This window comes from Pongo abelii, chromosome 21 (assembly GCF_028885655.2).
Source record: "Pongo abelii isolate AG06213 chromosome 21, NHGRI_mPonAbe1-v2.0_pri, whole genome shotgun sequence".
NCBI classification, from domain to species: Eukaryota; Metazoa; Chordata; class Mammalia; order Primates; family Hominidae; genus Pongo; species Pongo abelii.
Window position 1 is genome coordinate 62548479 of NC_072006.2, and position 22393 is coordinate 62570871.

The 22393-nt window shown below is 47.5% G+C and overlaps 1 protein-coding gene across 1 annotated transcript; it reads left to right on the forward strand.

The window, feature by feature from the left end:
• Positions 1–4446: 4446 nt before the first annotated feature.
• CIMIP1 (ciliary microtubule inner protein 1) lies at positions 4447–14584 on the forward strand. The gene is made up of 4 exons (XM_002830465.5): positions 4447–4590; positions 7085–7166; positions 8947–9048; positions 14113–14584. Exons 1-4 carry the CDS (start codon positions 4523–4525, stop codon positions 14272–14274), a joined length of 414 nt encoding a protein of 137 aa, XP_002830511.1. The 5' UTR covers positions 4447–4522; the 3' UTR covers positions 14275–14584.
• Positions 14585–22393: the final 7809 nt, after the last annotated feature.

Sequence of the window (22393 nt, forward strand, 5' to 3'; positions counted from 1 at the left end):
TGTCGACATGTTTTATAAAGCAACAGCAAAATGAAAAAAATAAAAAATAAACTGTCCCAGAGAACTGAGAGAGGGCCAAAAATATTAATACACGGGAACATGGCGAACCTTCTGCAAGCTGTAAATATTTTCCTAGTTTCCCACGTGTAGTCAGCAAGTACGGCAGTTCTTTTTCTCTCTCCACTCTTCCTGTTGGAAATCTATGTGGAATAACAATTTTGCCAGAAAAAAAAAATATTAGGTTGAAGAAATTGTGTCTGCCAGGGGCTCATGAATTGGTTTCATATATCAGAGGGGGGGGGTTTCAACACCCAGAGCAAGGAAAATGGAGGAGGATATACAAAACAAAGAAAAAGACCACCAGAGCTTAAAACTAAAAATAGAGATTGATGTATGTGAATGTCTTAACTTGCCGAGCATGGGGCACGGACCAGTGAAGAAACTCACTGAGGGTGGGGTGGCACCGAAGGTTCAAGATGCCCAGATCAATTTGAATCAAGTGATTTCTTAGTAGAAGTACAGTACACCCCCATGCAAACTTGAGTTTAACTGGGCATCCTGTATTTTTATTTGCTGAATCTGGCCATACCGTTGAGTGGGAGAGGTATTTCAGTGGTTGGAAGAGGGGCTCCCAGTGGTTCTGCTAACGAAGGATAACGCACATCCTGATTGGACAGAGTGAGCTTGTGGGTCCGTTCATAGTTGGTTGAAACAAGGAAGGAGTCTCAGGGGAGACCCAGGAGGTGGGCGTCTCAGGGCATCTAAGTCTGCGTGTCAGCTGCAGTGACATATGGCAGGTTCTATATGACCCCACCAGTGCTGCCATAAGGGGAAACTTTGCCTTTTGCAGACACCACCTCAGAAAAAGCTAGACCTGCACTGCTTCCTCAACCCTCACGTACTGCCGAGATTCATAGCCATGCTTCAGCCTTGAAAGTCATCTCGGAAGATAAAGGCATCTTCCCTAGTTATGAGAGAGAGGAAGACTCCGAAATCTCAGCTCCCCATCTTCCTCAGGAGTTCTGCCCCTAGAAAGGAAGGAAGAAGGGCTGCCCTCCGAAGCCAGGGTTCCTCACTGAGCCAGTTCTCCCTTCTGCAAAATGGTCACAAAGCCCTCTGCAAGGGGTTGCTGTGACCATCTGTATGAGATCATTCTCACATTGCTACAAAGAAATCCCTGAGACTGGGTAATTTATAAAGAAAAGAGGTTTTATTGGCTCACAGTTCTGCAGGCTGTACAAGAAGTATAATGCTGGCATCTGCTCGGCTTCTGGGGAGGCCTCAGGAAGCTGCAATCATGGCAGAAGGCAAAGGCGAAGTAAGCACATCACAGACCAGATCAGGAGCAAGGGCCGGCGGAGGGGCCACACACTTTTAAACAACCAGATCTCGCAGGAACTCACTCATGATCGCAATGACAGTACCCAGGGGATGGTGCTAAACCATTCATGAGAAATTCGCCCCCATGATCCAATTACCTCCTATCAGGCCCCACCTCCAACACTGGGGATTAGAATTCAACATGAGATTTGCAGGGAACACAGATCCAGACCATCTCACCATCAAATCAGAGCATGCAGGGAGGTGCCCTGCGGGGGGGAATGCTAGGGCCCTGAGGGTGACCAGGACAGCCTCAGGCTCAGGGCAGAGCCCAGAGGAGCAGTCCCTGGTAAGTGCAGCTCTGGGTCCTCTCTCACCTCTTGAGAAAGAGGGAACCCAGCCTTCCCTGGGGACAGCCTCCAGCCACCAGCCATCCACAGCCTCTCCTTCAACACTGACATCCTCAAGAAGCAAACCCCACTTCCACCCAAAGCCACATTTCCATCTCCCCATGTCTTCCCCCAAATCGTAGTGTCTTAGATTGAGGGACCTGCCTGCATGCTGACAACAAATGTGATAAACCAGGAGTGAAGCCCTCCATTGTTTGGGAGCCCCGCTGTCAGGCTCCTGCAGAGCTCTCTGCCTTTGCTCCTCTCAGCCTCTGCAGATCCCTACAATTGGGAGGTGTAGTCATGATCCCCTTTTCCAGATGAGGAAATGGGGGCTCAGAGTTGTTAAGCAATGTGCACAAGGTCACTGAGATGGCACACAGCAAACCCGAGACCTGAGCTACGTCGGATCCCAAAACCCGGACATTTATACGGTACTCTACCCATTTCTAGTCCTGGACCCAGGCTGCCCCGTGCAGATATTGCCAAGGAGAATGGAGAAGACTAGCAAACTCTTATTCATCCTTGAAAACCCAACTCACTCATCACCTCCTCTATCCTCTTCTGTCTCATCTGGGGCTGGCTCTGAATCACATATACCTTATGCCATTCGTATATAAGGCTGCGTTATTATTTAGTTGCATTCACATCTGCTTACCTGCTAGATTGAACTCCTGGGGGATGCAGAGTGCCTGCTTCTCCATTTCTGCACCCATTGCATTTCCATGGAACCCTCCAGTTGCACCGGCCCCCTTTGCATTCTTCAAACACCCCATGCTGGTCCTGCCTCGGGAACTATACTCCACACCGCCCACTCTGTGGGAAATTCTTCTAATCTTCCACATCAGATCTGCACCCACATGTCTCCTCCTCAGAGAGACCTGCCCTGAGCGCCTGTTTAACACAGCCCCGCAGCCCCTGGCCTGTCCCTGCCCCCACTGGCCTCATGCCCTGATGTGACTCTCTTCCTAGCACGTCATGCCTCTCTCCCTGGCACCAGGTCACATGTGCATTTGTTTCCTGGCTTCATTATCTGTCTTCCCACTCGATGTGCCAGCTCCAGGGAAGCAGAGACCTTGCAGGTCTGACTCCCTCCTGGCACCAGACACATCAAAAGCTCTCAACACACATCCATAGGATGAAGGAACCCTCGATGTCTGGCACTGTTAATGAATTTAGTCTTAATTAATCATCTTAACAGCAATGTCTCAAAACCTCCCAAGGAGGAAAGCGGAATTTGTTCTTACTACATAATGGATCTTTCTTCCTAGCCATCCACTTATTTCCTCCCAGAATATCTTCCCCTCTGTTGTAAGAATGCTGACCTTGGAGAACAGTCCAGGAAGAAAACCCCAGCTTCCTGCCTAGAGATCTGTCCACCCTCTTGCTAGCCTACTAGCTTGCAGTTGGCTCAGCCGTGGACCTGGGATGTTATACATTCATTAATCAATCAATTCAGCTCCAGTGCCAGCCTCTGCTTGCCCACTCACTAATCCAGCTGAGGGACAGTTGGGACCACCCCAATACTGGGCGTGGGCCAGGCATTTCCCACAGCCAAGAAAAGCACCATGTGCTATGAAGGGAAAACACACCAGCTGAGCCCCCCTCTAAACACTGCACATAAGTACAAATCTGTTAATAAGGGAAGAAGCCATGGAGATGGACCAGGGAGAGTCTCAGATACCTAACTGGTAGATATACACACTGGCATCCTCCCAGACCAGTGCCCTGGTAATTATCTAGGAGGTGACCTGTAGCTCAACTAAGTCATGTTTCCTCCTCTCTCAGTCCCCCGAGGCAGGCTCTGGACACCTGCTCATTTCATGGCTGCTCAGCCAGAAAAATGTCCCCCTACCTCGTGTAGATGATCCCCTTGCTGTTGTCTCAGAGCCATTTTCCAGCTCTGGGTCCACAACAATGGGGGTATAGTGGAAACCTAGGGGGTCAATGAGTCAATCAACAAACACTGGCTGAGCACCCCAGTGATAGTGATTACTGCTTATAGGCAGGGAAAAAGAGTGTGGGGTGGTGGGGTCTGGAGGTAACATTATCCGTGAATTTCATTTAGGGATTGTTACAAAGAGTGGACGCCAACCAAAATGCATATTTTCTCCAAAGACATGCGCAGTAATATTATAGCAGCACTTTTGTGGTGGCCAAAAACTCAATGCAACACCCTTCAGCAAATACTCTTCAGAAGCAGAAATGGACGCTAGGGCCACTCACAGCAACGGGGATGCTCTCTCAATCATGACACTGGGCAAAGTCAGGCAGACACAAAGGAGAACATCTGGATGGTTCCACGCACACAAAGTTCAAATCATGGCGAAGCTAATCTTTGCAGAGGGAAGTCAATGAGAGCTAGGGAGGACAGTAACCCTGGTAGCCACTGGGGGAGGCCGGCAATGCTTTGTTTTCTAATCTCCAGGAGGTGGTTACAGGCGAGACTTCTCTTTAACATACTCAATTAAGCTCTGTACACTTGAGAGTCTGTCCACTTGTAGGTGTACATACTTCCACTGCGGATTTAAATTTTCAAAGAAGTCTAGGGTGTTAGGTCTGGAGGTTTCCCCAAGGTTTTCCGCAGATGAGCAAATGGGCCTAGAGGTGGACGAACGGCCCAGACATGAGCAAAGGATGGCAGCAAGCCCGGACCCAAGCGACGCGGAGAAAGCACAGCGACCCCACCCTCGCCAGGTGCAGAGCCATTTCCGCCTCCGAGTCCTGCGTTGCCTGGCAACCGGTCTCCCAGGAGACGCGAGACGCTGAGCCCAGGGCCAGAGCTTGCGGGACGCACGGAGCCCCCAGGCCTCATGGCGCAGAAACCTCTCAGCACTGCGGCGGCTGAACGCATGAACCTTGTGGCTCAGGATGAGATCTGGTAACGCCTGGGATCGGGTAACGCGGTGGGCTCCTGTTCTCACCTGAAGTGTCTACATCTGGGATCTCAGTTTCTCCACCAAGTCCAGGAGGTGGTCGACCACTAAACTCGAGGGGAGGGGCCGAGGGGCGTGCACTGAGGATGGTCAGGGGCCTTGAGGAAAGGGGTCAATGTTAGGGACATGAGAGCGACAGGAGCGCATTTCTCCTTCTCCTTCTCCCTCTCCTGTTGGGCCCACCACGAAGACGTGAGAGATTGGCTTTCAACAATCAGCAGAGATTTGCTTGTTGAAATCCAACTAACGTGTTCATGTTTTTTGTTTTCTTTTTTTTTTTTCTTCAAACTTCAGCATCCAGCCAGAACGTGTTCATGTTTTTAAGACCGATGATTTTTTTTTTTTTTTTTTTTTGAGATGGAGTCTTGCTCTGTCGTCCAGGCTGGAGTGCAGTGGCACGATCTCGGCTCACTGCAACCTCTGCCTCCTGGGTTCAAGCAATTCTCTGCCTCAGCTTTCCGAGTAGCTGGGATTACAGGCGCCTGCCACCATGCCCAGCTAATTTTTTTGTATTTTTAGTGGAAACGGGGTTTCACCATGTTAGCCAGGCATGTCTTGAACTCCTGACGTCGTGATCCACCCGCCTCAGCCTCCCAAAGTGCTGGGATTGCAGGCGTGAGTCACCGCACCTGGCCAAATTTTTTTTTAAAAAAGAAAGCAAAAATCCTAACATTTGTTAAATTTGAATGAAATACATGAAAATCCCTTGATTTTCCTGGGTTTTTAAGTAATATATTTTAACTTTAAAGATAGATCCATTTTCTAAAAGATGTATGTCTAGCAGACATTTGTCATGGATATTTTAATTGGCATGCTATCTGCTACGTATTATTGCATGTCTTCGAAGGTTTAACTCATATGGGAAGTTACTGGTTTAGATGCAAGTAAGTTGTAACAATAAAACATATTTGTTTACCTTCTAAACTTCAGTTATCCTATCTACCCTCTCTATAATTTTTACCATTTCCTTGTAAAACCTATATTAGTCACTTCATATATGTCTTTAAATTGTTTTCACTTGATAAATTTATTTTATGGAAAACTTTATATCACTCTCATAAATAGAAAACCTTTATCATTTGGCATAAAATGCACAACTATTTTTTACAAAATCTTTATCCAAGCGTCCCAATAGGAGATGCTACCACAGCAGGATCTGTTCCCTCTGTCTGAAATGCCCCTTCCTCTCTTCTTCACCAGACAAACTTCTGCTCATCCTTCAAGACCCAAATCTAAATGACCCCTCCTCTTTGAACAGGGCCCTTAGCAACTAAACACTTAAATTGTAACTGGTCCAAATTGGGTTCAGCCGTTAAGTGTAAACTGCACAACAAATTACAAAGATTTATTTTTAAAAAAAAAGATTACTTAAATGACTGTCAGCCAGGTGCGGTGGTTCACACCTGTAATCCCAGCACTTTGGGAGGCCGAGGTCAGGAGTTTGAGACCAGCCTGGCCAACATGGTAAAACCCCATCTCTACTAAAAATACAAAATTATCCAGGCATGGTGGCACACACCTGTAATCCCAGCTACTCAGGAGGCTGAGGCAGGAGAATTGCTTGAACCCAGGAGGCAGATTGTGCCATTGCACTCCATCCTGGGCAAAAAAAGGCAAAACTCCATCAAAAAAAAAAAAAAAGACTGTCACCTGTTTATTCTTATGTTCTTTTTATTGTAGTTACTAGAACATTTAAAATTGTGTATGCAGCTCATGTTTGTGGCTTATGTTACATCTTGATTGAAACAGACTCTGCCTTAGATGCTCACTGCCCAGGGCAAAGAGTTGACCAGGGTCTCCAAAACTGTGGGGTAGGGATATGCTGATATTGATTCCAAAATAGAAGAAACTAGAAAACTCAAAATGACTGAATGTTTAATTTGATGTTTGCAAAATGTGGCACGTGGGCTTATCTACTGCAATGCCACTCAGCTCATGGGTAGTTAGATATAAACAATATTAGCATGGAGCAAAAGCAAGGCCAGATTAGGGTGGGGCAAGTAAGGTACTTGGGCTGCAATATTTAGGAAATGCTCCATGTCAAGGTTATGCAGACGCTGTCTCTGCACTTGCAGGAAGCAGGGAGTGAGTGCCTCCTCTACTTTTGCACCTCCTCAAATTTTGAGTCATAAGGGCCTCCAAAATAAGAAGACTGGTACTTAGAAGGCTCCTCAGGCAGAATCGGCCCCCAGACTGGCCCTTACCCGGCATTCCCTCCCAGCCATAACAGCCAACCAGCATCTCTCTTTCGTTAGCCACGTGTCTCCCTTGCTGGTGGGAGGTGCTCAGCATCAGAGGTTCTCATGCTGTCTGGCTCCTCACTCCGTCCCTGGTGCAGAACCACTGCCCAGTCAATGTTCGTGGAGAACGGAAATGTCCCCCACAGACCCCTTGAACCTTTTTCCGTGTTGCCCAGCACTCAGGAACTTTCTTTTTCAGGAAATACCGTCTGAAGGCTGAATCAGAAGCACGGCAGAACTGGCCCCAGAACTGGGGGTTTTTAACAACCCCTTTTGAGGAGGTAAATATAAATTGTATGAGCCCCGAGGTTATAGAATCAATAATTTCAAAGAATGAATGATTACAAAGTCTATAATTTGCAAGAATAAAATTAAAGAGCATGTTGTAGGCAAAGATCACTAACTCCTAAACCAGAAGGTTCCTGCCTTTCACAGATTCCTGGGCACTGACCACATGCCAGGTATGTTCTAGGTGCTTCAGCAGAACCAGCTGATCAAATCTGGACAAGAACCCCGGTGCAGAGACAGGTGCTGTTTTATGCCCATTTACAAATTAGGAAATTGAGCTCCAAGACCTGCAAATTCACACAAGTGATAAGGACCACACTCAGGTGAGAAGCAGGTGGGTCTGATACCACAGCCACCTGACCTCAGACTTCCCATCTGTAAAGTGGGATGAGAGTCCTCACCTGCCTAACTGAGCGACTGTGAGGTGCAGATACAAGAAGGCCATGGACACCTCGCCTGGCCTAGAGGCCAAGTGACACATGAGGGATTCTTGGGAAAATGCTGTCAGTATTCCCTAAAGATCACAAGTCCAGAAGTCTACAGGGACCAGAAACAGGAGACAGGGCCAAACATAATTAATCAGAAGGCGGGGGGAACTCAGGCAAAGAGGCCACTGGTCCTGTCCAAAGAGGCAGCCAGCATGAGCCCAGCCAAGTGCAACCATATGGGAAAGCGAACTGCATATTCCCATCACTCAAGAGAGTCGAGAAAGCCAGATGTTTACGTGAAATTTTCTGAGTCTAGAAATGAAATGCTTATGTGGGTTCTGGTGGGGTGGTGGCCACGAATCTGCAACCTCTCAAACTTCAGGACAGAACACAAGAGATGCAGAATTAATTAAAACACCACATCAGTCAAAGTATCCATGATTCACAGCAGTGTAAACCCCATTTGTAATTCATCCCACCCTACTAGCTTTGAAATTATGCTGTTCTTAATGAGGGTGTTTTTAATTCTTAGAGGGTTCCACAATTTGAAATTTTATGCATAGAATGAGTTCTTATTAATATACTATGCATAAGGAGTCTATATTAATATTCTTTATATGTAATTAAATTGGGTTTTCAAAAAGCTTGATATTGCTTGAAAAATTAAAAAGGGGAGTGGAGGCTCTCCTCTAATATTTTAAAGTTTGGTCCTGAAAACCTTTTGGCATTTTTTTGTTAGTTTGTTTGTTGTTGTTTGAGACAGGGTCTGGATCTGTCACCCAGGCTGGAGTGCAGTGGCATGATCTCAGCTCACTGCAGCATCCACCTCCAGGCCAAGCCATCCTGTCACCTTGGCCTCCCAAGTAGCTGGGACCACAGGCACACGCCACCATGCCCAGCTAATTTTTGTATTTTTTGTAGAGATGGGGTCTTGCTAAGTTGCCCAGGCTGGTCTTGAACTCCTGAGCTCAAGCAATCCTCCCACCTCGGCCTCCCAAAGTGTTGGGATTACAGGCATGAGCCACCACACTCAACTCTTTTTGGCATTTTAAAATTTGAGTCCATAACTGGTAACGTTTTCTCAAATTCCCCCACAGGAGGTGTAAATCAGGAGGCTGCAGTGAGCAGCAGGAGGGGATGGAGATGGGTCTCGGCTTTGGGTGCAGCAGGCCTGCACTGAGGTCCCCACCCTACTTTCCTAACAGTGTAACTAAGACAAGACTCGGCCTCCCATTTCCATGCCCTACTTCTGTGTCCATAAAATGTGCCTTCTAAGGGAAGCAATGGGGAGGACACTTCCCCCAGCTTCACCTGAGGCTTCCCATCTCTGGGGATTCTGTTTCAGTTGATCAAGTGTGAAGAAGATCTCTCCACCCCAAAGCCCAAAATCGAGCTTCCTGAGCGTTTCCGCATCCGGCCAGTGACCCCAGTGGAGAAGTACATCAAGGTTCGAAACATTGTTTTTAAATACTCATTTTCCTAAGTAAGAAATAAACCCCAATGGAAACTGATGGCTCCAGATGTGCAAAGCCAGCACTGAAGGTAAGAGCACAGCGGTGCCAGGTGCAGAGTCCAGGTCCACGCCCTTCCCAAACCCAGCCATGGGAAACATGCCAGGCTAAAGTCTACGCGTGCGAGCACCATGACCTCCTGTTCTGCAGAAGCAGAGAGAAGGCAGGAAAATGGGGTCTTCGTGCGTTCTTTCAGCAAACATTTTCCAGAGTGTGGGCAGGAAGGCAGGGCAGACCCAGGCAGGGACTCTGGAATCAGACCACCAGATCCCTGTGCTGATAGGCTGCTCACCTTCTGTGTGGTCTTGGGCAAGTAGCTTGACCTCTCTGTGTCTCCCCTGCCTCTCTCATACAATGGGGGTTACTGAAGCACCTACTTCAGGGAGTGCCGTCAGGGTTCAGCAGGCTGCCCAGCATGTTTAGAGAGTGCCGATGACAGTCAGCTATTACTAAGGCGCAACAGCTTGGTTGGGAAAACAGTAATGAACAAGAAGACAAGACCCTAGCCCACATGTCTGGGTCTAGAGAACCAACATTAACCAAGAAAATCAACAGCATTTGGATACGCTGTGCTAGCACCATGGAGGAAACAGGCCGATGGTGTGTCACAGGATAAGAGAAGGCAGGGTGTTCCGGGAAGGTGCCCTTTGAGCTGAGGACTGAAGGATGACCAGGCACCAGCCCTAGGAAAAGTATTCTAGGCACAGGGAACAGCATGTACGAAAGCCCTGAGGTAGAACACAGGCTGCTATGTTTCAGGAACAGCAAGGCAAGGCGATGTGGAGGGAGCTTGGGTGGAGGATGGGGGCAGGAGGAGAAGGTGTGGGTGGAGAAGGGATGTGAGTGGAGAAGTGGGCAGGCTAGGAGAAGGAGTTGCAATTGGAGTCCAATTTAGAGCAGAAGCCGCTGGAGGGTTGTAAGCAGGGCCGTGGAAAGGCGAGACCTGCCTATTGGAAAGATGGCTCTCGTTGCTAGTGGAGAAAAGATTGTGGGGAGAGGGACAGGAGTGACCGGGCCAAACCCAGAGAAGAGAGGACTTAGACGATGCTCTCACCTGAAGCCTGCACCACGGCGGACACGGCTCAGATCCCTCTAGAAACTGTTGAGCTCCATATGTCTCATGGGTCTGTCATTTTGGACGGGAGTTCTGCCCTCTGCCCAGCTATGGAGAAGGTGGTTCTGCGTGCTGATGGGGAGAGCAGATGCAAACCCAAGATGAAGGCCGCAGGGCAGGGGGAGTTCAGCTGCAGCCCTTTGCCTGGCATGCTGGTGGTCTGATGGGGTAGCTGGCACTCAGTGAGAGTTTGGGGGGTATGCATCTGTGAGCCCCAGCGAATGAATGAATGAATGAGCTCCATTGAGTTATGTTGACAGTTTTTCCCCCAAATATAAAGCAATATAGAGTCACTGCTAAAAAATATTTAGAAATACAGCAAAATATAAGATCATTAAAACCCCCATATAGACTCTTACCCATGATTAACATTTTGGGGGTGCTCCTTCCAGAGGTTTTCCTACACATCCCTTGACCTGTAAGAGTAACCACCCCACCAGCTCAAGCTATTATTATCTCTTAGCCACTCACCGTACTGACTGCTTTACATGGGGTGTCTCATCTTATTTCCACTGCAGCCCCAGATATTATTATCCTCAGACACATTTTGCAGATGGGAAAGCTGAAGCTAAGAAAAAGCTGAATTCCTTTCTCTGGCCACACAGCAAGTGTGTCTGATTCCAGAGCCCTGCTTTTAAATGTTACCCTCAAATATTCCTCAAATGTATGTTCATGTATATGTATATACACACTTGCACACACACACACATACTTTTTAGGTATATGTTTACAAATCAAACTACACAGGCTGCTTCGTAATCTCATTTTTCCACCTAACAACATACCTGGACATCTTTCCATGCAGTTTTAAAAAGCACTCTAAATTGCTATTATATTAATGGCTGTATTTTTCCCCACTGTGTGGATCTGTCATAATTTATTTAACCGTCCCCCTATCCCTGGCCATTGAGGTTGTATCCGGCATGAGATTTGGGAGAATAACCCTGCAAGGAACACCCTTGTAGACACAGCAATTTGCTCTGGGTCCGTAATTTTCTTGGTATTAGTGCCTACAAAGGTGATAGTTCAGATGAAATGCACACATTTAGGGAGCTCGCTCTCCTGTGGCCTAGAACACTGGGCTGGCCGGAGAACAGAGGAAGAGAGACTGGGATGTAGGGCGGACATTTTTCCAGAGCTGGGCTTTAATTCTGCCAACTCCCTGCCTCCACCTGCCTCCATCCCAAGAATATGGTGGCATGGGATCTGCTTAGTGTCTGTAATGTCCCTCAGCCACATGCTGCCCCCACAGATCCCTTGCCTGCCCATGAGACTGGACTTTCCCTCTGCCACCAGGGCCCCTGGGCCTGCTCTGCACAACCACAGTTATTCTCTTTCCAAAGAAAACGCCCCCACCTAGATACCAGAGAGGTGCCCCTCCTGGAGGACAGGAAACAGGGAGGAACCATCCAGGCACCAGAAAAACCAAAACATGGTTTTCTCCTGTGAGAGACTCCCGTCTAGGAGCAAGGGCCAGCTCTTAAAGCCACACTCACCAGACAGAGCCTGTGGGGTGGCAGGGGTAAGGACAAGAACCTTGATTCAGGCGAGAAAGGTCCCCAGCCTCTGCTTCCCTCCAAACTTCGTTTCTTGCCCAAGAAATGGTAATGGTGGCCGGGCGCAGTGGCTCACACCTGTAATCCCAGCACTTTGGGAGGCCGAAACGAGCGGATCACAAGGTCAGGAGATCGAGACCATCCTGGCTAACACGGTGAAACCCCATCTCTACTAAAACTACAAAAAATTAGCCAGGCATGGTGGCAGGTGCCTGTAGTCCCAGCTACTCGGGAGGCTGAGGCAGGAGAACGACGTGAACCCAGGAGGCGGAGCTTGCAGTGAGCCGAGATCGAGCCACTGCACTCCAGCCTGGGTGACAGAGTGAGACTCCGTCTCAAAAAAAAAAAAAAAAATGGTAACTGGTTTCCTTCTTCCACCACCTTTCTTCCACCTTCCCATCCTCTCATTGGTGACCAAAGCATTTAAAAATATATTTATTTTTAATAGGTAACCTTGATACCTAAAAGGGCATCTGATGAGATGCCTCCCTCCCTGTGGACCCCTGGAGCCACTGTCACCCATTTGTCATGCACTCTTGCATAGACAAGGACGTCCATGGGCCTCTGGCCTCATTTTCTTATTACACAGCTTGTACCATACTTTGAATAGTTTTGTGCACCTCTTTTCTAAGTTTATCTCGTCCTTCTAAACCATTGATGGCACACCACGGTGTGGATGGGCCATAGTGAATGAGCCTCCGTGGGTGGATATGCAGCTTACGTCCAATTGTTTGCTATTACAAACAGCTCCGCAAGGCATCCCTTGCACCACCATGGGTGTGTACATGTGTAGCTATCAGGATATTTTAGAATGAATGCCTCAGAGTAGATTATTGGGTCAAAGGGTGTTTGCATCTGCACTTTCTTTTTTTTTTTTTTTTTGCATCTGCACTTTCAAAAGATAATTGCCAGGCCGGGTGTGGTGGCTCACGCCTATAATCCCAACACCGAGGCAGGTGGATCAACTGAGGTCAGGAGTTCGAGACCAGCCTGGCCAACATGGTGAAACCCCATCTCTACCAAAATATAAAAATTAGCTGGGCATGATGGCACTTACCTGTAATCCCAGCCACTCAGGAGCTGAGGCAAGAGAATCACTTGAACCCAGGAGGCAGAGGTGTCAGTGAATTGAGATCGCACCATTGCACTCTAGTCTGGATGACAGAGCAAGACTCCATCTCAAAAAAGAAAAAAAAAAAAAAAGATAATTGCCATATCGCCCTTGCTCCTATAATGCCCTTGTTAATGGTGGTGTTTTCATCTTTTTGCCCCTCTGCTGGGTGAAACATGATGTCTCACAGTGGATTTCAACTGCATTTCTTTTAAAAGTTAGATAAAGACTTGGAAGTTAGTCTGTGTGCTCCCAAAGGCCTGGCTAGACAAACAGCTTTGAGAGCTGCTTCTCTTCTGAACAATTCTGCTTGTAGCTGGTTCAAGGAAGCTTTGGCCCCTCTGTCATTTGTTGATGACCCTCCCTACATGTAGCCTTGCAGGAGACTAATTTTAGGAGTTCATCAAGAACATATGTTAAGGGGTTTCGTCCACCAGCAGCGGCCAGCCCACTCGGGACCATCCCCTCCTGCCACCGCCTCACCGGCAGGTTCCATTAGTAAAAGTGAACTCATAACCCCAAGCATATTAAACCTCTTTATCTCAGTTCTTCTGCTAGAACAAATGTCCCGCACTGTTGCCTTTGTTCAAATCCCCTTATGCAGAACAGATTATTTCAAAAGAGGGGGAAAACCTGCCTAAACATTTACCCTCATTTTCCAAAAATGTCAAATCTGTCCAAGGAATTGATAAATGAAGTTGTGTTTTTTCATTCCAGATAGGAGCCCATTTTCCTTTTGGTTTTTAAAATTAAATTCAATTGCTTTTCATCCCTGTGACCTCCGCGGTTTGGAGTGTGTGTGTGTATATACAGATGCATTTCGTAGAGGCTTCTCATCAAAACAGGGTGGTCTGCACCTGCCACAATGCCATCTGACAACAGTGCCGTGTATTTCATAAAAGCCAGTGAAAACTGTAGCACTTGATATTTCTGCATTTTTTTTTCTTTTTGCTTTCTTACCAAATAAAAATTATTTTGCTGGAAGTCATGAATTAAATATGTTAGGCATTACACGATAAAGAAACATGTTTGATGTTCCTCACTTCCCGGAAAGATGAGAGCCTCTGAGTCCAGCAGATTGGAATGTGCTTGTTTTCAGGACACATCAGGGAGGCTGGCTTTCTTTTCTGTCTTTTCCACCCCTGGCTCACATGCCGATGCTGGGTGGCTCGTGTCTCTGTGGCCGAAGGTCACTAAATCCCCTGCATTTCCATTCCAGGTCCTTCCGTCCCCCCCAGTCCCACAGACCACCCAGGGCTTCATCGGCTGGAGATCTGCAGTGCCAGGCCTGAACAAGTGCCTAGAGCTCGACGATGAGATCAGAAGCTGCAAAGGTGCTTTTGCGCGAGAGCTGTGCTGGCCCAAGCAGGGCGTGCACTGAATCCAGATGGAGCTCTGCCCAGGGGTGCTGCATGTCGGTCACCAGGCACCCAGGGCCATGCCAGGGAAAGGAAGAGCTCCCCTGAATCCCGAGGACACAGTCCCCTGCGTACTTGCTCATGGGATGTTGCAAAGAACACAAAGTGTGCCTTAGACATTCTCAACTCATCAGCGTCTCCCTTACAGAATGTTCACATCCACACCCATTCTTGGCTAATGTAATGAATAAGGCTTCTCTCATTTGTTTTTGATACCTTGGGAATTTCTGCGCAGGGCTTTAAAAAAAAAAATAAGTGATTCAATTTTAAAAATATTTGTCTAGGTCCTGCAATGTAGCTTTTCATTGCACCTACCACCATCCTTATTTATAACGAACTTGTTGATCAGGTGTTTCTCTATCCAGATATCCCTGGGCCTGTTTTTCAGGAAGAGTAATACACTTAGAGAATCCCTTGGCTCTCCTTGCTCAAGATATTTGCAATAAGTTAACAGCTTTAAAGGCAGAACTGAGCCCAAGATTTGCCACTGGGCATAGATTCACAGGAGAAAAATGGGTTTCCCAAACCCTCTAAGAAAACCACTGCTGCTGACCTGTCCCAGCCACCCCCAATCCAGCACAGAAAGCTCCAGGCTGCCCAATTAGGTCATTTTCCTTCCCCGAGTACATCAACCCCACAGTTACCATTTTCTTTCTAAACACTGTCTAGCTGTCTCTCTTCTCCTACTCCTACAAATGGGGGCTGGGGGCATGGAGTGTCCAGCTGGCCAGAAGGAAAAGCCAGCATGAACTGGACCCCAAAAAGTAGGAGAGCAGAGTTTACAGCAGCGTGTGAGAGCTGGTTTGTGTTTCATTTCCAAGGAGTAGGGGGTTGGCGCGCTCTTCAGACCCGGCGTAGACAAGGCAGGAGGGGCTGTGTTCAGTTACCCACCCTCCATCGAAGCACAGGCCTTCCTCCCCTTTGTTGGTCAGGCCTCACTGTTCCTGGGATGGATTCCTCCATTTATTTGGCTGACTGGGGCCTGAGGGGACTTCCATTGGGTGGGACCCATTGACAAGGCCCATCCACCCAAACATGTCCTGTTCACCTTCCTGTCCAGCCATGGGTGGGTGTGCTGGAGCCAACCCAGGAATCCCTCCGCTAAGGCCTCTGAGAACGTAAGTCCTCTAAGCCCTGAACACTGGCTGCCACCCCTCTGGCATGTTCCTAAACAGACTCCATGATTTGAGGGTCACTAAATACCAGGGGACAGAATTCCTATCAAATCTGGGCCCTCCCCTGCAAGCTCTGGGCTCAGAGCCCCCAAATCTCAGAAGCCCCAGCAGAAGACCTTCTCTTATTCAGGGACTCTGTTCTCTGTAAAAACTATCAGCCTTTCTCTTTCCAAGGGTCTGGCTGCAGACACCAACTACTCAGTGCTGAGAACAGAGCCACATAGCAGAAGCCTTCTCCCAGCCACCTAGATGGTTCTGTCTCCCCACACCCCTCCTGCAACCCCAGAGTGCGAAACTCCTAGATTGGCATGGGCTTCCCAGCCCAGAAGAGCTGATACCCAAGAGAACAGCCCTTCAAGGAGCCTTGTCGTTACCTCTGAGTATGGTGCCCACACACATCGCTGGGCACAGGAGCCAGGGTCATCAAGAAACTTCATGGCTATTTAGGTTCTGAGAAAAGGGGGAGCAAGGTATTTGGTTGAATTGTGTCCCCCAGAAAGATATGAAGTCCTAGCTTCCAGTACCCGTGGAGGTGAACTTTCCTGGAAATAAGGTCATTGCAGATGTGATTAGTTAGATGAAGATGAGGTCTTATAGAAGAAGGGTGGACTCTTAATCCAGTGTGATCAGTGTCCTCATGAGAAGAGGAGAGAGTGACATGCAGCGGGGACAGAGTCATGTGGAGACACAGACATGCAGGAGAGGGCACCATGCCACACCAGAGGCAGAAATGGGAGGGATGCGTCTACCAGCCACAGAATGCCAACATTTGCAGGCAAACCACAAGAAACTAGGAAGAGGCGAGGAAGGATTCTACCCCATAGATTTCAGAGGGAGCATGGCCCTGCCGATGCCTTGACTTCAGACTTCTGGACTCTGGAACGGTGACAGAACACATTTCTGTTGCTTTATGCCACCCCATTTGGGGTACTGGGTATAGCAGCCCCAGGAAATGAATGTAGCCTTGAACACATGTTACCTCCTCCTCTCCTCCCCTACTCAGAAAACATCCTCCTCTGACCATGTGTCTGTCACTGGTCTTGACCTGGGCTGAGTCTATAACAGACAGATCACATGGCCCCTCGAACTCCAAAGATGTTTCTAATCACCCAGAGGTTTAGCCTGATGTAGACTAAACAATTGAATGCTTGGCCAAGCCTGTCACTATTAAATCCTAATGTTTTGGCATCCAAGTCATTGCTGCAGGCAAAGCATCTGCCCTTGGAGGAACATTTGTCCCTTCTTGTGATCAGACACCTCCACCACAGTCAAGCAGTGGCCGGAAAGCAGGATTGCTTTGTACTGACCTCTGTCTCAGCTGCATTTCCATCCCATTGCCAGAGCAGAGACAGCACCCACCTTGGTGGGGGATGAACCTCCAATGTCATGTTGTTGTTAGTTCTAATTCTTGATCACAAAACAAATCTAGGATTCATCATCCATGTCATCTGCATGCCCACAACAGGTGGAAGCAAAAATCTAGCCCAAAATGTGGGTTCCCTTGACCTGTCCTGACCCCTAGCCTGGACAGGAAATCAACACGTCCATTTTTACTCTTCTGAAACTCAGAGGTGAATTAACTTTCGCTCTGGTTTTCACTAACCGGTGTATGTTGACCAACAGCCCTGACTTTTAGGGAGACTAGTCAGCAGATCTTTCTGGTAGAAATGATCTGAGTGGAGCTGAGAAAGCCATGCCACTGTGTGGACAACTGACCCTGCAGAAAGCCAGAAATCCCAGTGAGGAAGGCCTCTGAGGCTGGCCCACGCCTCCTGGCCACAGCATACCAGTTGAGGAAATGGGTGTGGGTGTACCCATGTTGGATCCATTTAACTCCAGTTCCTTGTGAGGACAAAATTCAAGACACTCAGATCCAAAGTCTGAAGACACGCATGTTCTCTGGACAATCAGCAGGTGAATACCTTTCAATATCTCAGAAATTATTTGATGCTTTTTTGCTACCTTTCAATTTAAATGAAGCTCACTCCAAGTTTATGTACGTGTGTTTAATGCCCTTTAAAACTATTCCTACTTAAAACATTACAGTGAAGTTTTTTTTTAGCCTTTTGCTCTTGACAATACATAGATGGTTAGATATTTTAAACTAACTGACATCTAGGCAGTCTTAGCTGGTGGGTTTTTTTTTCTTCTGTCCCCAGTAATGTATTCACCAACTAACCACGTATGTGCTTGCATTTAAAGAAATAAAAACAAGGCAACATTTCTGCAGGTATCAAACTCCAATGCCATGGTCCTCCCTACCGACACCCTCCCCCTGGACTCACAGAATGACCTTTTGGCATTAAGCAATTTGGGCTGCACTCATGAGTTTGTAACAGAGCACAAATGTCCAGTCAACGGCCCCAGCTGAGAATCGAAGTGGACAACATTCAAGGATTCAATTACCCTGGATGGCTTCAAACTTGACATTTAATCTATGGAAATCAACCTCTTTGTGGGTGTCCAAATGGGCCCATAAATGTCACCACACACTGTAAAATACCACAACATTTCCAAGGTCGAGATGAGGCTGGTGAACCTGCATCGACGATGCCGAAATACATCACAGCAATGAACCACCAGACGGGCCTCGGTCAAAACGAACCATCTCTGAAATGATGCAAAACATAGTTAGGTTGGAGACTCGGAATGGATTCTATCACAAGCACATTTCAGCCCAAGACAAATTAGAAACTCTTAAATTTGAGTTAGAAGAAAATGACATGATCAACTAAAAAATAAAATTACTGGAAAACATAACTCTCCCCTTACACATCGACCCACACCTGAGTATCATTGCCATGATGGACTCTGGGTTTTCAGCACCCAAAGCCTGGGACCAGATTGTCGGGGAATTTACAATTTTGTGTATTTTAGAAACTGCATATGCTATATATTATATATAACCCCTCTGGCAAGGTCTGAGGCAGCCCCTTGAAATGAAATCCATTAATATTTTACAGCAAAACTGAGGAATATCCACACTCAATGAAATAAAGATTCAAAGGAGCCACATAGGAGTTTGGTTCAGGTTCTGCCAACAGATGAATCTTGGTGTCAAACTAATAAGAATATTTATAGATTTTAGAGCTTTTTAGAATTTGAAACTGATAAGAGATTTTGAACATAAAATGTTGCCATCAACAGAAAATATTGTAAGGTTGGTTCTTTCGGATCTGCCTTTAGTTATGAACTTGGATCAGGACTCTCTTGGTTGTAAGAGGAAGAAACTCAACTCCTAGTCTAAGTACAAGAGGAATGTTTTGACTCATGTAACTGGAAAACTCAAAAATAGGTCTGGTTTCAGGCACAGCTTGATCAGGGATTCAAGCAATATCACCAAGACCCAGGGTTTTTCTGCTCCAATTTCCTTCAGTTTGGTCTATCTGACTGCCTTCAGCTGCGAGTAACATGGCTCAGCATTGTTGAAATGATAAGGCTGTTTGTTAGATCACAGACAGGGGGTCCCCAGGTAGGCAGAGCACCAGGGCTAGTCTAGTAACTTAAATTCAGCAAGGATTTGCATGCTTTTAACCACCTGTCTCAGCCATGCCACTCCCAGTGCCAGCCTCGTCAAAGGCTGGCTTTCTTCCTGGCTGTAGGATGGGTACCATCAGCGGCCCAGGCTACATGCTTTCTTGTTCACCTCTGGCAATAGAAAGAGGGAAAGGTTTCCCACTCATCCCTGCAACTCCTCTGGAGGGTCTCATTGGCCAGAAATGTATCGTATCCTCATTCCTGAGTAAATCATGGCTTTATCTCCCTTGGGCCAAATAAGCCGACCCCTTCCCACACTGCATCGTGACTCTGCAGTAGGAGGCAGTGCAACATCCACCGGAACTTCACATGCCTCGTGGTCACAAAGGTGCAGCAGCTCCCCACTTCTCTTGCTTTTAGCATCAAGTAGAACAGGAAGAATGCCCAGAGGCTGTTTCCCAGGATTCCCAACAAAAGTCTCATTGATTCCAATTGTGTAACATGTCCCTTCCCGAACCCATCAGTGTGGCCCAAGAAATGAAGTGCACTGATTGGCTTTGTCCTTGGCTCCACCCCTGAGATGGAGGAGGCCACAGCACACAGGGCACGTAAGTCAAACCGGAGGAAGACGTCTCCCTGGATGGAAATCTGAAGGTGGTTCCCAAAAGTAGGGGGAATGGAAGCCGCATGGTAAAGACAGTTAACAAAACAAGCCCTCTATAGAACCTGAAAATGAAGTTTTCACGACCTCATGTGTGGTTGTAATTATCAGATCGCTTCAATTCACTTTGGCTAATGTGGCAGGCAGCCTCTGAGACGGCCCCAGGATCCTCACCTCCTATATTCACACCCTTGGGTAGTCCTTGCCCCTTGAGGGTGGGTGGGATGTAGTGATTCCTTTCTATGAATAGAATATGTCAAAAGTGATAGGTTGTCACTTCCCAGATTAGGTTACAAAAGACTGACTTTCATCTTGCCAGCTTGCTCCTCTCTCTTTCTGTCTCTTTCTCTCTCTCTCCACCACTCTCTCTCTCTCTCACCATCTCACTCTCTCTGATGAAGCCCCCTGCAATAGCATGAGATGTTCAATGGAGATGTTCCCAGGACAAGGGACTGAGAAGACCATGATCCACCAATATATGACGACCCGATTTTTAGTCATAGGTATCAGTAAAAATTATTTAACTTTCAAAAAATTACAGAAGCTGGATCAGCCTTCTAGGTGACATTTGTCATTTTTAGTTTGGGGACAGAGCCAGAAAAATAATCCACAATCCCTAGTCCCAAGTTATCACCTAAAAACTATTTGTAGAGGCCCACCGAGGGCTGGAAATGCCTTCTCTTGAATCAGCAGAAAAGGAGAGGCAGCAGAACGGGTGGGAGGAGGAGACTCAGGAGTTGGGCTGGTCTGCGTTCAAATCCCGACACTCCCCACTCCAGGGGTGTGGCCTTGGGCAGGTGGTTGGACTTCTCAGACTTCTGCCTTCCCCAGCTGTGACATGGGGTCCCATGGGGGTGACGGAAGGATGCATGGGGAAAGGGATTGGCAGAGGGCAGATGTGCAGACACAATGTTAGTTCCATCTCTTGCAGCAAAGCAAGAGATTCTTCAGAAATGGTGAAGATCAGATGAGATGCTGGTGATACAGCCAAGAAGAAAGCCAGCCTTTGACGAGGCTGGCACTGGGAGTGGCGTGGCTGAGAGAGGTGGTTAAAAGCATGCAAATCCTTGCTGAATTTAAGTTACTAGACTAGCCCTGGTGCTCTGCCTACCTGGGGACCCCCTGTCTGCGATCTAACAAACAGCCTTATCATTTCAACAATGCTGAGCCATGTTACTCGCAGCTGAAAGCAGTCAGATAGACCAAACTGAAGGAAATTGGAGCAGAAAAACCCTGGGTCTTGGTGATATTGCTTGAAACATCTGGCGTGGCCAAGAGGCTCAACAAAGACTGGCTGGTGCTACTTTTATTGCTGCTGCTCTTGTTGTTGTTGTTAATGAACGTGATTCTACCGCCAATAGAGTTAGGCCATCAGCAGGCTTTTCAATTAAGTGAACTACATTTATTTCAGCACCTATCCATGTTTAAATCTGGCCATCGCCAGGGCTCAAGAGAAAGCTGGGTGCTCCTTCAAAATAACACAAAATAAATTAAACTTCTCTCATACCCACTGAAAAAAATATTATTTAATATCTTTCTGGGGCCATTCACTTAAACTTTAAAAATGGGTCCTAAAACAATTCTGGATTTTATGCTTGCTGAGCCTAATTGCATGACTATGAGGTGACCTGACAGGGCTTTAGTTTTAGACTAAACTAAATGATGATCGTGTGGTTAATAAGCTGTGTTCTTCATGGGTGGGTAATGATTCTGATTAGATGAAATTCAAATGAGGGCTCTTGGGTAAGCCACAGACCTGGAATCCCAGGCACCCAGAGAGAGCTGCTTGCTCCCCCTGAGAAATTAAACACAAGTGTAAGCAACTGTTGTCTGAGTGTTTGTGCATGGCTATGATTGATTGATTTACTGTTCAGAAAGCTCCCTTTTAATTAAGAAGTAAATCTTGCTTCTTGATGTGTCACTGTAACTGTCCTTTGAGAATACACAGGCAGTGTTGACCCAGGAGTGAAGGAGGAGCCACTTGTGCCGTGGGAAGCATGGTGCTATGGGGAAGGGCCGGCCCCACCAGAGGCCTGGACGTAGGGTGCCCAGCAGGAGGGATGCATGGCCAGGGCTGAACCTGGGCTGGTGCTGGACAGCCACTGAGGAGGAGGGTACAAAAACAATGGCTCCCATTTATTGGGTTCTACCAAATGTCAGTGTATTAAAGAGTCTGACCGTACTTTTTGATGTCTGCCTGCTGACTCGTTTTAAATCTGTCCGTCTGCCCCATATTTGGGGAAGCTGGTAAGAAAACCCAGGTGCTCTTCCTTTTGGCATGAGGAGGCCATTCCAGCCATCCTCCAGGCCCACCCCAGCCCCCGTAAAAACCCCAACCAGCCTCCTTTCCTTGCACTCTCCAGCGTTTTTAAATCTGCTGGGAGGTCTGGTCTGCTCTCCCCAGGAAGCCTCATGATGCAAGTAATCGACTTTTCCTACCTCTCGGTGTGCGTCCTGTCCCTCTCTGCATTGGACAAGGTTTTGCAGGGAGGGTGGTCCATCCTGCCTCTGCAGACCAGCAAGCTGCTCCCAGCAGCCAGATACTGTGCTAAACTCATTCCACCTTCACAGCAACCCTGCATCCTCCATTCTGTATAAGCTCCCATTTGAGGGGGAGAAACAGAAGCTATATGAGGTGAAGTGACTTGCCCAGTGTCACACAGCAGTGAAGGCAGATCTCAAATCCTACTCTGCATGACTCCAGAGCCACTACATAACCATGTGAGCATCGCACAAGTTCACAGGGAACCACCCACAGACGTGGCATAG